The following is a 14,532-nucleotide window of genomic DNA, read 5'->3' as shown; positions in this document are numbered from 1 at the left end:
TTCACGTGCATTCAACAATCGACAGAGGCTAATGAAAATGGTCATTCATTTGATATTTTAATATTGAACTAGGCCTACCTAAGAACTAGACAAACACCAAGGGCTTTAAATTTTACATTTAACCTAGAAGTATTCTGCATCTAACATAAGTACAGTGTATAATAACTAGCCACTATAAAAAAATTATTGTTTACTGTCATAACTAAGCACATATCCTATATACAATGCCTTGTATAAGTACACAACAGTTAAGTACCATAATTTTTTTTAATAATACAGTATTTAACCCCCTAAAGTGTGGCTATGAATATTCACCCATGCACAAAAAAATACATAATTAAACAATTTCCTTATTGAATGACTAATGTGGATCCAAAATGTAAGGAAAAGTTTCAATAACAAATATATACATTAGCTTGTCCTCTAGAGCATTCACGTCCCTAAAAATGATGTACATGTACTATATTTCAAAATCAACCTCACTGTGAACCCACAAATAGAAAATGAAACATCACGTCAATTTTGCAAACCACATCATTTTTTTGGCTACTGTACTGTACGAGATTTATACATCAAAATGCAATGTAATATTAAAGACGATGGGTTGTCTACATAATTACTAGTTAGGTGAGCTGTAGAATGTTGATGCCCAGCCAGATCTGTCAATATCAAACCTTGTGTCGTGCTAACACAGTGGAATGTGGCAGAGCAATCTAGACCTTGGATATTTCCACGATCATTTCTTCACTTTTTAGTTCATTCACTTTGCATGTTAAACAACTAAATTTATGTACATATAATTTACAAAAACATGGAGAGAGAGTACATTACTGATTATACGGATAATGTATTTAGGCCTACAATGAATATACTCTATGTATAAATGTATCAATAAGAACTGCAGAAGGCATATTGGTTTAAATGAGGCAGCTCCTATTTATATCCAAACTCATTTGTGTACAATATATAAATGTGTTTGGGTAGATATCAATAGGAGCTGCTTCATATGAGCCAATAGGGTTTCTGTAGTTTCTGTTATGTTCAAATGATGATTGGCTGACCTAATATACTTCATTACAACCTTACAGAATTGTGAAAACCATATGAACATTTTTTGGTAAAATTTCATGCAATTACAGTATAAGGGAATTTTATATCACGAAGATCACAGCATTGACATTGTTAACATGTGCACAGTAAGCACTCATGAAGTGATAGCACGATTTTTTCATGGACTACAGGAATCTCAACTACTTGTACATCCATATAGAGCTCTTGTATCTAAATTAGAATCACTGGTATGAAACCCAAACAATAATAATACAAATCAACGTATGATAACCCCATTACTTCGTAAATCAACTTATGATAACCACACTTTGAGGGTTAAATTGAAAATTTGGCTAATTTCAGTAGATGTGTACCTTCAGTACCTGGGGCCAGATTCACGAAGCAGTTATGCAAGTATTTAAGAACCTGTACATCTTTCCTCAATCTTTGGCGGCTTTCTTTACTATTATTAAACAGTTAATGAGCTCCGAAGCACCAGGAGGCTGTTTATAACAATAACAACAGTTTATTGGGAAGTTTTCATGCTTGTAAACTGTTTAATAATTGTAACCAAAGCCATCAAAGATTGAGGAAAGATGTACATGTTTGTAATTACTTGCGTAACTGCTTCGTTAATCTGGCCCTTGGTTGTTACATTGTAGCATCTCTCTCTTTATATATATATACCATGGGTCTTATTTTCATAAGCTCTCAAAAAAATATTCTAATACCAATTTAATTCATAATGTACAAACTGTTTCAAATTTGAAACTTAGTAATAGAAATTTTACTGTTCAAGGTGCTGTGAATCTATTCATACTGGCATCATCACTTGATCTGATTTTATAATGGAAACCAACTAGGAAGAATCATATCACAGTTCCTTGTGTCAACGATTTAGAAATATAATACAAATAAAGCATCAGAGCATCGAAGTGATACCAAATCGAAATAATTTGTTAATTATTTTTAGTTAATTATAAGTATATTTTACTCTCATAATTATTTTAAGTATATACTCTCATTTAAAAATTAAAACTAAATATTTAAAAATATACTAAGAAAAATTGAGACTTAAGAATTTTTTTAATTAACTTACCATTTAACATGGCATATGAAAGCTCACATTAGTGATACACCATTACAATGTAAAGGATGTTTTAAAAGCTTTCATAATAAATTTAATTTTGGTAAAATCCCTTTAAAGTTTATAGTGGAAAGAAGTTGTTTCAGTTTTGTCTCTAAATCTTTGCAAGAAAATTTCATCAACGAGACAATAATATTCACACAGGAAGAAAACTATGTGCGCAGAATTTGAATTATCAAGCCTTTTAGATCGATCATATCTTGATAAATATAAAAATTTATACAGAAAAAAAAACTTCATTGTCCACATTGTCTTTAAAACTTTTAAAGTAAATCTCACCTAGCGAAATAAAGTTCATGTAGAAGAAAACAATTTTGAGTATTCAGAATGTTTAAACAAATTTCTAGCAAGTCTTAACTAGTAAAATTTTAAAGGATCCATACAGGTGACAGACCATTTAAATACTTGTAGGGGCAAAACGACTTTTCAGGTAAATCTCTGCTGTTAAAACATACGAGGCTTTATACAAGCAAGACGGCAACGTAATATTCACAATATTAAAAATCTGATATTTTAAATCTTAAGACATATGATAGTCATCACAAATGAAAAGCAATTCAATTGTTCAGAGACAAATTAGAGAGAATATAGTTCAATTTTACACATATCAAACAGAAATGTTGTAGAATTTGGTAGTCAAATCAACTTGGTTAACTTAGAACTGTACATGTCATATTACGTTCTAAAGTTATCAAGGCAAGAGCTGAAGGAGGCCACGAATGTTTGCTCAACATCAAAAGTGCTCATACATAACTATGAAAACATGAACATGGAAATTTACTGTAGTTTGACTTTGTACAAAATGGAAAAGCACTGCTCTAAATAGGAACACACTATTCATAATAACTAATCATAAATAGCTACTTTTAAAATTTATATCACTCAACCCATCTTCATGCTTGTTCTACACCGACATGCACACTCAAAATTAAAATATTTAAAAGGGAAAAATAAAAAACAAAAACCTTGCATAAACTAGGCCTAATATATCCTAAGACAGGAATATGACTAGGTTAAAAAAAAATTAATTTTTTTTGCTTTTGCTATACATGAAAATTGTAATGTTTGTACTACATATATCTTTTATGAAAAAGGACTTTTCAATATGTATGTATATATAGTTATATCATGAACATGAGGATGGGTTGGAATATCAGTGTCACTGATATTATTTTGTTGAACCGTTGCTTGGGCAAGAACAGTCCTTATCAAAAGAAAGTGCCGAGCCCTGAATGCTAGTGTAGACCACTGTCAGTTTCACAATATTCAAAAGCTTGTAGATAGCATTTAGGATGAAAATATGAGAGCAGAAAGACGAGTAATGTCAATGGAATCCGATTCACAGAGGAACTTATCAAGCAACACACAAATGAAAGGAACCAAAAGAAAGCAAAATTTCTGATCGTGAAAATCAGAACATTCTATGGGGTGGTGTATGACTATTAATGGGACAATGCAGTTGTGACAGTAACGTGCAGGTCTCTCTTTCATTTACAGCTCACGAATAAATTGTGTGTAGCAAATATGTACCTAGCCAGACACATTTCCCACATCCCGTTACAGTGGCAGGAGGAAGGCCATGGGAATAGTTCACATTTGATGGTACTATACTTACTCACTCTAATGACCTATATGGGATTTCACCCTGCTCTCTGAACCCTATGTTGTTAAATGTCAATAATATTTTGAGAATTTTTAGGTCCACCAAATTATGTTTTCCTTTATGTAAACGATAACATACATACAGTACATATATGGTACAGTACAGTACTATACTTCGAAAAAACAAAACAAATTTGAATAGATAAAAAAAAATACAGTAACCTCTTGTGTTGTACATTAAAAAAACCACTTACCTCTCCCTGTTGTGAAGACTTCTTACCTTCTAAAATGCCTAACTAAAAGTTTAATGCAGTATGCACAGTATACTGCATGATAAAAACACTGTCGGCTACTGTATTACTGATGCTTGTGCATTGTCTGATCAAGTTTAGATGAACTTAAGAAATCCAGCTTGTTCTATTACACTGCAAGCCAAATACTTTATTTGCATCATTAAATCGTTGTTTTAGTATTTTCTTAATAAAAACTGTAAATAAGTTTTGTTTTACCCAGCAATGTATTTTTTTAATGTTGCAACAGGTAAACACTGGAGCATTACCTCAATCAATCCATGAAAATATTGTGGAAAGCATATGCTTAGTGAGGGCAAAGTTGTCACAACAAACCCAATAACTGGTGCGTGTTTACAGCGACACGCTCAATAAATTCAACGGTGGCCATAATTTGCTTCTTCCAGATAATGATTTGGTAAATAAGGATCCAAACACCAGTCTCAAAAAACCAACCATTAAGCCCAGCAGAATGCCAGACCAGAAGACCTTAACCCTCATACTACTCCCATCATCCTGAAGAAGTTGGGCACATGGCTCCAATTGTCTGAAAACGACTTTTGTCACCAAACAATATATAAATGATCCGTCAATTCTAGTGGGACGTCATTTGCTACTAGAGATTTCAGGTGATTGTTTGCCATACTGGAAAGAATCCCAAGCGCCTTAGTTTCTTTATTGGGTGGGCCTCAGTAAAAAGATGTGTACCATGTCTGGTGAACCACCTTTCAGGCACTAAACAGGCAGCATAATCACAGTAGGAACCATTGACACATGCAAAATTGCAAGGACTTTGAAGGACCTGGTAGATCTTAAAGATGAAGAGGAATATATTACAATTAACTTGAATATTATCCCTCAGAATATGAAATAAGCTGCTCTAACAACAATGGAAGTGAGACCGAGGATTGCTGATGCTGATACAGCAAAAATTGCCCGACACTACTAATAATGAACATTCTTAAGAAGCACATGTGGTGTTAGAAGAATAAAGTAATAAACCTGTAATGGAAAGATGCAATGTGTAAAAGTGTGTAAACTGCAACATTTAGGAATGAACATAGTTTGGCCACGTTAAACTAATGGATGATGATAATTAAGATTGTACAGGCAATCCACACTTAATGAACAAGATGTATTCCCCAAAAATGTTTCAATAATTACAACTATGGAGAAACTTACTACAATTCCATAGTGTTAAATAATGGTGAAGGAAAGGCCCAATAAATGTGTATTATTAAACCAAATCTTCGAATCAAAGCTACATCCATTATCAAGGTGCAGTCACACAATGTTCTGAACACTGTTTGACATTACCTTAATAAAGGATGCAGGTTTTAACCAAAAATTTCCCTTAATAATACACTTACATATTTATTGGGTCTGTCCTTCACCTTAAATCCAATCTATGTGAATTAAAAGCCATTTTTTCCATTGGATCCCAAGATAAATGCTTAGCTACAATCCTGCCATGAAGTTTTCCAATTTTAATAACTTTTTAAAAACATGGAAAACAAACATTTAATCACACAGCAATAAAACATAAAATGTAAGTAATGTATGAGCATAAGAGTATATTAGCTAACTTGAAATTAATGTACAAGGTCTCTGATAAATGTGGTGGCTTACTTAAGAAATTGAGGCTTGATAACCGAGGCGATAGCCCTGGCAATGTTTACACTAGTCTGATACTTTTGACTACAGAACAGGAATTTAACAAAAAAAAATTGTAATATGTTTAATATATCATTTAATCTCATAATTTATATCTGGCAATAAAATCTATGCCAGTTACAGATTATCATGATAATTCTTAGATTGGTATAATGAAAATATATTTAATAAAATAATTAATTACTGAATACCAAAAACAAAAAAATCAAGTTCAAAACAATGACTACAGTATTGATAATTGAGAGCCCGAGCATCAGTGCTCTGTTCGCTACATTAAGCCATTCTTAGCTCCTGTTGTAGGTGTTGCCCCATCCTCTCCTGTGCGTGTCCCGCCACTCGTCCCATTTTCTATCTTTAGCCAACTTCTCAGGGTTGTCTTGCTCTGTGGCTTTTTCCTTTTCCTCCTCTTCACGTTCTATGGCTTCTTTCTCGGCCTCAGGGTCAAGTGCAGCACGATCCTGAAGGCAGTTCTGACTTCTACTTGGATCTGGAAACCTAAAAGAAATAATGAAGAAACTGTATATATCTCCCTAACAAATATAAGTTCACCTAAATGTATCTGAAAAGTAATTTAAAACACTTCAAGATGAGCTATAGAGAACTTTTCCGAGTCTTCGAGTCTTACAAATTAGTTACTGTATTTTAACAGATCGACTGGTACAGCCTCAACGAAACCAAGTGTCACACAACCCACTCATTGACTGCAATTCTGTCTGGGTTCAAACTAACATATTGTCTAGGTACACTGTGCATCAATGTGTCACACATCTTAATTAGTTGCACGAGTGCACTGTAGCTGAAGGTTCTCAGCGAGTGGGTTTCCAGTTATCACTGTCATTTGCAGTCAAAATTAACACATCAACTAAGTCGAGAACAATTTTCTATATCATTTTGCTGATTTACACACTTTTTACAGAAGCCATTTGGAAGCCTGTTTTATCAACCAAACACGTGTTCTCTATATAATCCAACAATGCATTACGATTTTTATAGTTTTCTTGGTCTTGTGGTCAATTCCCAGTGTACCAGTTGTCCTGTGTAAATATTTGTCAGCATATTCACATTGCACTTGTTGCACCATATAATAGCCAACAAGTTGCCAAGTTGTCTTAATCTGCCCCTTGGTGGATACCAAGAAGGGTGATTTGCACACAAGAGTCTTGCGGTCATGCTCTAACATTCATAAGGAATTATTAGTACCACATAGGCACCTTCTGTATTCAAACACTGGTGGTAAAGGTCAAATCGTCATGTAAAGAAAACTATAGGCTCCTAGTACATTCAACACATGATGGTTCAAATTATAAAGAGTTGGTCTTGGTCAATTCCATTACATTCACATAGTACTGTGAACCATAAAGACATAATTGGTATACAAACTGTACAATGATAGTAAAATTGCCCTATGAAGATAACTGCAGCAGCTTAAGAAATGAACACATGATGGTGACCGCTGTGTAAATAACCAGATGCAAGGGTAGCGAGGCCAGATCCTACACACCAATCCACAAAGTACACATGAAGTCAGTGTCACAGAATTAAACTGAAAGAATCCTTGTCCACCTCCCTAGATAAATCCCATAAATTTGCAAGGAACATTCATAATTAAGGTATAATAAAGTGCAAAACACAGTGTCAGTCCTCACAGAAGCAGTAGTAGTTGAAGGTCTGGCATTAGGGACATGAGTGAGGGAGGGAAACAGGTTGAACCCTTGGGTGACATGAACTGCTACCTGAGGATGTGCCTGGACACTCAAGCAAGATTTGACATTGGTCAAACTATCACTTCCCTTATGTCCATCTTCTCTCTCTTTACACACTGAAATCACAATAGCGTGATGTATCAAATGAACAAATCCACAATGCCGGTTCTGACCCTTGTGGGATCTGACCGCTTGGGGATCCTCGTGAGGGCAGTAGCACTGCAGGTTGCAATTGTTTTGACCATGTCATGGTACAATTGACTAAGGCGCATCTGGAAACATCCCATGCATAGGTTCAAATCCTCATCACGGCTCTTGTGGATTTGTTCCCACTCTTTCAACAACATGTGTAGTTTGTTTTACTTTACAAGTACTTCCTGGGCAGTTGTACTTGGTTATGAAGTTGATCTCAGATCCCCCCCATGTCCCCTTGCCCCCACAAGCAAACCTTATTCTGGTTCAAGTGTTTAGTAGGCACATGCAAGTCTCGAGGCCTGGTTGTTTGGTGGATGTTTCTGCAGTTCCATATCCAGTTTCGTTGGGCAGATAGATTTAGATAGATAGATAATGGGCAGATACTGAGGCTGCATTTTATTAAATTCTATGCTGAAGTTTTTATGTTTTTTCCAGTTCAGGATTTTATGCTCTACAATCTAAAAATTAGTAATCTATCACCATTCTGAAATATAGATTCATGGCCAAGGATACATTCAAAATTGTCAAAGTATATGGAATTAAGAAATAAAACAAAAGATAGCTACAATCAAAGGAAAAATAAATTATCACAAATAATTGAACACAGCCACTCCAGCACAGGTGAGTACAGTACTCATATTAACTAATGCCACCTACCAGCCGTCTCTCACTCTTTGGTCATAGAAGTCCTCTACTGATATGGAAGGATGACTTGGGTACCCCATTCCAAACACATTCTTACGTAACGCATCCCTTGTGATGAGGATTGGCCTGTGTAAAGAGAACATTAATTAATAATAAATTATTTTATACCAATATGGTCAATGCTCAGTATTAAGCAGTGATTTTGCTAGACACCTTGCTTACTGTATTTTGTGACCAAAAACTGTTACAACGAAACTGAAGTATTTCATGTAGAGTAGTATGAAACAGTTTTATTAACTCATTACAGGGTGAAGGGCATGTGTATTGTTTCTTCTATACAGTATATAAAAAATACTAATACAGTATCCAACCTATGATGAAAGGTTGGAGGCACTAAATATGCCAAAATTAGCATATGCTTAAAAATAAATCTCACCCCCACACATACATAAATAAATATACAGTACATAAATATGGCGAGAGGATGGGGGCATAAATTTCTGCAATGACAAATTACAACAAGGTATTCAATCAGATCTCAACATGCACTGCAGCAATTAGTAATTGAAAATAGAATAATCAGTCTGTTGGAATAAATGGAGGATTGATTGTGTGTTAGCCACTGTACTGTGCTTTTATCAGTAAAACTGATCAACAGAGCTTAGCATGACTAATTAAAAGTTAAGTCTTCTGTTTTTACTGCATGGTAGCAGAATGTGTAGTATTTAGCATTAATTACAAGCAAATTTATTTGAAACTATGATTGTATTTATAAAAGCATTTCAACTCCTCGGTTGTTGTTAATCACAATGACTACAAGTTTTGCCGATGCAGTACAGTACTGTATGTGTAAACCCAGAAAAACACAAGAGACAAAAGGAATACAAACTTAAATGGCTTTGCTTTGGAAGCTGCTGCTGGATTAGGGACCAACCCCTTCCTTCTCATGGCTGCCATCTCTAACAGCATCTTCTGTTCCATTGCCATGCTCTCCAATTCGTCTAAGCTGTGGTAAGAAAACAATAAAACCAAAAATTTGAGAAATGCATCCCACTGTTTTGTGCTGCTTGCATAAGGTCAAGTACCATGCAACTGTATTTATATGCAGTACTGTACAAAATGAAGTTCAGAATCCCTGCAACATGCAATGATCCAAGATTAGAGTCCCAAAAGTTTGTTAAACACAATAAATGAAGTTTGTTAGTGAGCCCAATACACACCCATATGATAATTTTTAATCAGAATGACAAATACAAAAAATCAAAGACTTTCTAAACTTTGGATAAAAGTAGATAGTAATTCCACATTGTACTTCAAAAACTAAATTATCCTATTCTGCACAAAATCTGTGGTCGTCTGTACACAGGAATAAACCTTTCAAATGTCATTCCAAGCTGAATGAATCCTTTCCAGTCTCCCACTAGCATCAGTGTGACTAAGTAGGGTCACTCAAAAAATCCCAGCTGTAATGAAGTATGTGTGTCAACCCGGAAAACAGTAGGAGCTGGGGTAGGGAAGCATCCAAAAACAGTATATTTGGAAAATGCTTTTGAATTTACTCCAAAGCAAATTTGTTGTTTTGACCTACTGTATTTTGAAATCAATGTGACAAATTCTCTTCAATATCCCATTCATGTTGTGTTGTATTTTTCAATTTCACTGTTTAAACTGCAAGCAATTTTTGTCAACATTTTTTAAATTAATATACCAAGGCATAATCAAAACTGTAAATTTCAGCAAACATGGAAATTAAAACAAAAATGCAAGTCAGCATATTCAACATAACAAAAGTCACTTACCTTTCATGAATAAATTTTTTAACCATAGTGATATTATATTCTCGTAGAGTATCGTCACTGTAATTAGGGTTATCAAGTACTTTTTTCAGATCATTAAGCCGTTCTCCAATAGCTTTCGTCTCCTTATACCTTCGTATTTTCTCTTGCCGTTGTCTGGCCATTGCTTGAAGTTCCTACCACAAAGATAATTTCACGTTACCTGAGGGGGAAAACAGTTTCTCTACTACTCTAGGATTTCTTTAATTAAATGCTCTTATGACTAATAAGCTCAGTTATCCTAAACCAGCTGAACCAAATATATGGATATAGAGCCAAAATTGTGGCCTGATAATTTTCTGGAAAAACTTCACCATATCCAGACAAAAATCCAAATAACTGGAGATTTGGTTACATAAATTTTTAAGAACTACATATTTCAAGATCCACAATATTAAACAAGTGAACTACAACAAGGTAAGCTGAAGTTTCTGTTTTACATTATATTATTGATTTATAGTGTGTGTACAAATTGGAATTACTGTACATTGGTTGTGAAACAAAAAATTACGAATATGGTTATTTTTAGACTTTCCCGGTAAGAATTCTGCTTATCCGGATGTTTCGTTTATCTGGTGATGGGTCCATCTCATATAGTCTAGATAAGTGAGCCAAGACACCATACACATTCAGCCGCTTCTAACTCATGTTTTTACAGTTCACTTTTATTTAATTACCAACTAAATAATTTACCTCATTTTTACAGCAATTAACACCCTTAATGACATCTGGCAACACTTGTCATTATAATGATTCTTCCCTAATTAGTTCAACTACATGAACAACCAATCCAAGTGAGCTTGTATACATCAATGCTTGCAGAGAAAGCAAAGATAATGAGGAAAGTAAAATCAGAGGACTGCAGAGTACCGCTGGAAGACAAGACAAACCGCAGGAGTGGGCAGAAAAATGGCTATTAAAGTTTGACTCCAATAAGTGTAAGGTAATTGAGATAGGAAAGGAAGATAGAAAGACTAGAAGCAATATACACACACACTATAAAGGGGAGGCAACTACAAGAATCATAAACTTGCGAATGAGTATTATTGCAGCACTAACACCAGAAGCAGATAACCAGGATAACATTAACAGTACAGTTGCACCTCCAAAATCTATACCTCCCTATAACAAATCCCTCAAAACAATGGAACCAAATTTGGCAACCAGATTTCTCATCCAAAATTCTAAATTTTCAGACACACCCAGCATTGAACAAAATGAAATGCCACTTTTTGGATGAGCGCCAGTGGCTTCCTTGAAGCTATTTCTCTAGGATTGTTCCATGCAAATGGGTCACATCAGACACAGGAGTTCTGTTTGCCTACTGGGAACCACAGCCAACACCTGGCCCCCTTCACAAAGCCGTGGAGAGCAAGAGACATTTTGCCATCACACTGCGAAAGCATCCAGAAAGTCGGTGAAGCTTTACAGAGAAGTGGAGGGTTAACAAAGACCAAAACCTCAAAAATGTCAAAGAACTTCGCTAATGATTCACACAGAATAAAAGAAACATCCAATGCAAAAAGAAGTGAAATGGTAGAGGCAGTCCATATACTGTATATATATATACAGTTCAAATGTAGATATAATGAGAGACCAAATAGGCTCTGAAATCCCAGCACCAAGTGATTGAAGGTCACAAGGCAAGATCAAAAAGTCAAAACTCATCACTTGTAAGCACAATTATAAGTTTTTGTTTGCCACACCAGTGGTACAGCCTTCTCATGCACCCATTGTGCTTCATCACTTCCTAACCAGGCTTTCAATGCATCACTTACCTTTCCTAAAGAAATGTTGAAAAAAAGTTTTGATTAAGAACAATGCCTGAAACTTTCATACCTCTGGGGTTGGCATTGCTGTTTTTGATGAAGGCTTGTGCACAACATTTTCTTCAGACTGTGTATCACTATCATTCTGATCATCAGGTAATGAAACATCCGTAAGTTTGTATTGCCTGCAGCGGATTATGAAGTCCCTAAAATACACATTTGCTAGTCTTAAAACTTCCAATCGATCAATGTCTGTGCGTTTAAGAGAGAGGGAACCAAGGAGGACTGGCAGCAAGAGGAACTTGATTGAGGATGTGGGCAGTTCATCAAGTGTTTCGTTAGTGCTGAAAACCCCAAGTTCTGACACCAACACTGTAGTCTTGATCAATCCATCTATACCTTCTTTAATCTTTTCCTGGAAGAAAATGAAAAGTTCAGTATGCTTATCTTTAGTTCCAAACACACCACAAAATTTTATTCAACTGATTACAACATAACTGGTCCACAAGAAAATTTGGGTAAATAAATAAAAACCACTAAGAATCTCTTCATAAACAATGTATAATATTGATTTACATAGGGCCAGATTCTAGGTTTGTCTTGCCTTGATACAATGTTTTATTTAAATAAAACTACAGGTCTGACATTTAATGTAAATTATTATAATACAAAATTAGTGTCATGCAAGTCGTAAATTGCATCTCAAATTTTCTCAAAGCATTTAAATCTCCACCTATATCAATCACCAATAATGAATCTAATCAAAACTTCCTGTACAGTACAGCACTAACAACCACCCTGCTCCCCCCCCCACTGTTGCACCAACAACCCCACACTGTTGTACCAAAAAAACAAACTGATGCACCCTCCCTATTGTTGTACCAACAATCCTCCCCCTCCTTGTTGCACCAACAACATCCCCCCCCAAACTAATGCACCAACAACCATCCCCCCCTAACTAATGCACTAACAACCATCCCCCCCTAACTAATGCACTAACAACCAAACCCCCAAACTAATGCACCAACAACCATCCCCCCCCTAACTAATGCACCAACAACCATCCCCCCCTAACTAATGCACCAACAACCATCCCCCCCCTAACTAATGCACCAACAACCATCCCCCCGTAACTAATGCACCAACAACCATCCCCCCCTAACTAATGAACCAACAACCATCCCCCCTAACTAATGAACCAACAACCATCCCCCCCTAACTAATGCACCAACAACCATCCCCCCCCTAACTAATGAACCAACAACCATCCCCCCCAAACTAATGAACCAACAACCATCCGCCCCAAACTAATGCACCAACAACCTCCCCCCCCTAACTAATGCACCAACAACCATCCTCCCCCCTAACTAATGCACCAAAACCATCCCCCCCTAACTAATGCACCAACAACCATCCCCCACCTAACTAATGCACCAACAACCATCCCCCCTAACTAATGCACCAACAACCATCCCCCCAAACTAATGAACCAACAACCATCCCCCCTAACTAATGCACCAACAACCATCCCCCCCTAACTAATGCACCAACAACCATCCTCCCCCTAACTAATGCACCAACAACCATCCCCCCCTAACTAATGCACCAACAACCATCCCCCACCTAACTAATGCACCAACAACCATCCCCCCCTAACTAATGCACCAACAACCATCCCCCCCCTAAACTAATGCACCAACAACCATCCCCCCCTAACTAATGCACCAACAACCATCCCCCCCCCTAACTAATGCACCAACAACCATCCCCCCTAACTAATGCACCAACAACCATCCCCCCCTAACTAATGCACCAACAACCATCCCCCCCTAACTAATGCACCAACAACCATCCCCCCCCCTAAACTAATGCACCAACAACCATCCCCCCCCCTAACTAATGCACCAACAACCATCCCCCCCTAACTAATGCACCAACAACCATCCCCCCCCTAACTAATGCACCAACAACCATCCCCCCCCTAACTAATGCACCAACAACCATCCCCCCCCCTAACTAATGCACCAACAACCCCTCTGTACAGACACAATCAACCAGACGCAAGAACACACCTGAAGTTCCTCAGAACTGGTCGGTAAGATAGACTTCTGAACATCTTGGTGGATCTGTAGGGATTTCTCCAGGAGGGAGGCGACTGACGGGTACTCCTCGTCCGCCATGCTTGTCAACACTAACGCCTACCAGCCTAAACTAATATGCAGCCTAAACTAATATGCAGCCTAAACTAACATGCAGCCTAAACTAATATGCAGCCTAAACTAACATGCAGCCTAAACTAACATGCAGCCTAAACTAATATGTAGCCTAAACTAATATGGCAGCCTAAACTAGTATGCAGCCTAAACTAATATGCAGCCTAAACTAGTATGCAGCCTAAACTAATATGCAGCCTAAACTAATATGCAGCCTAAACTAACATGCAGCCTAAACTAATATACAGCTTAAACTAACATGCAGCCTAAACTAACATGCAACCTAAACTAATGTGCAGCCTAAACTAACATGCAGCCTAAACTAACATGCAACCTAAACTAATATGCAGCCTAAACTAATATGCAGCCTAAACTAATATGCAGCCTAAACTAATATGCAGCCTAAACT

The 14,532-nt window shown here is 36.6% G+C and overlaps 1 protein-coding gene across 1 annotated transcript; it reads right to left on the bottom strand.

Annotated features, from left to right (window-relative positions):
• Positions 1–44: 44 nt before the first annotated feature.
• Tap42 (immunoglobulin binding protein Tap42) lies at positions 45–14,139 on the bottom strand. Its single transcript, XM_045758418.2, has 6 exons — positions 13,983–14,139; positions 11,981–12,325; positions 10,106–10,278; positions 9,196–9,312; positions 8,319–8,432; positions 45–6,258 (listed from the first exon to the last, which is right to left on the bottom strand). Exons 1-6 carry the CDS (start codon positions 14,088–14,090, stop codon positions 6,048–6,050), a joined length of 1,068 nt encoding a protein of 355 aa, XP_045614374.1. The 5' UTR covers positions 14,091–14,139; the 3' UTR covers positions 45–6,047.
• Positions 14,140–14,532: the final 393 nt, after the last annotated feature.

Source organism: Procambarus clarkii, chromosome 59 (genome assembly GCF_040958095.1).
Source record: "Procambarus clarkii isolate CNS0578487 chromosome 59, FALCON_Pclarkii_2.0, whole genome shotgun sequence".
Lineage (NCBI taxonomy): Eukaryota > Metazoa > Arthropoda > Malacostraca > Decapoda > Cambaridae > Procambarus > Procambarus clarkii.
The sequence above is the reverse complement of the archived record's forward strand: the minus strand, read 5'-3'. Positions and strand labels throughout refer to the sequence as shown.

Bases quoted from the DNA above. Each gene is read 5' to 3' on its own strand.
- Tap42 (XM_045758418.2), bottom strand. From the start codon at position 14,090: ATGGCGGACGAGGAGTACCCGTCAGTCGCCTCCCTCCTGGAGAAATCC. The intron at 10,279-11,980 runs GTATGAAAGTTT...TCTTTGTGGTAG, and splicing joins CAGCAATGCCAACCCCAGAG to GAACTTCAAGCAATGGCCAG. The intron at 8,433-9,195 runs GTTTGTATTCCT...CTCTTTACACAG, and splicing joins TCCAAAGCAAAGCCATTTAA to GCCAATCCTCATCACAAGGG.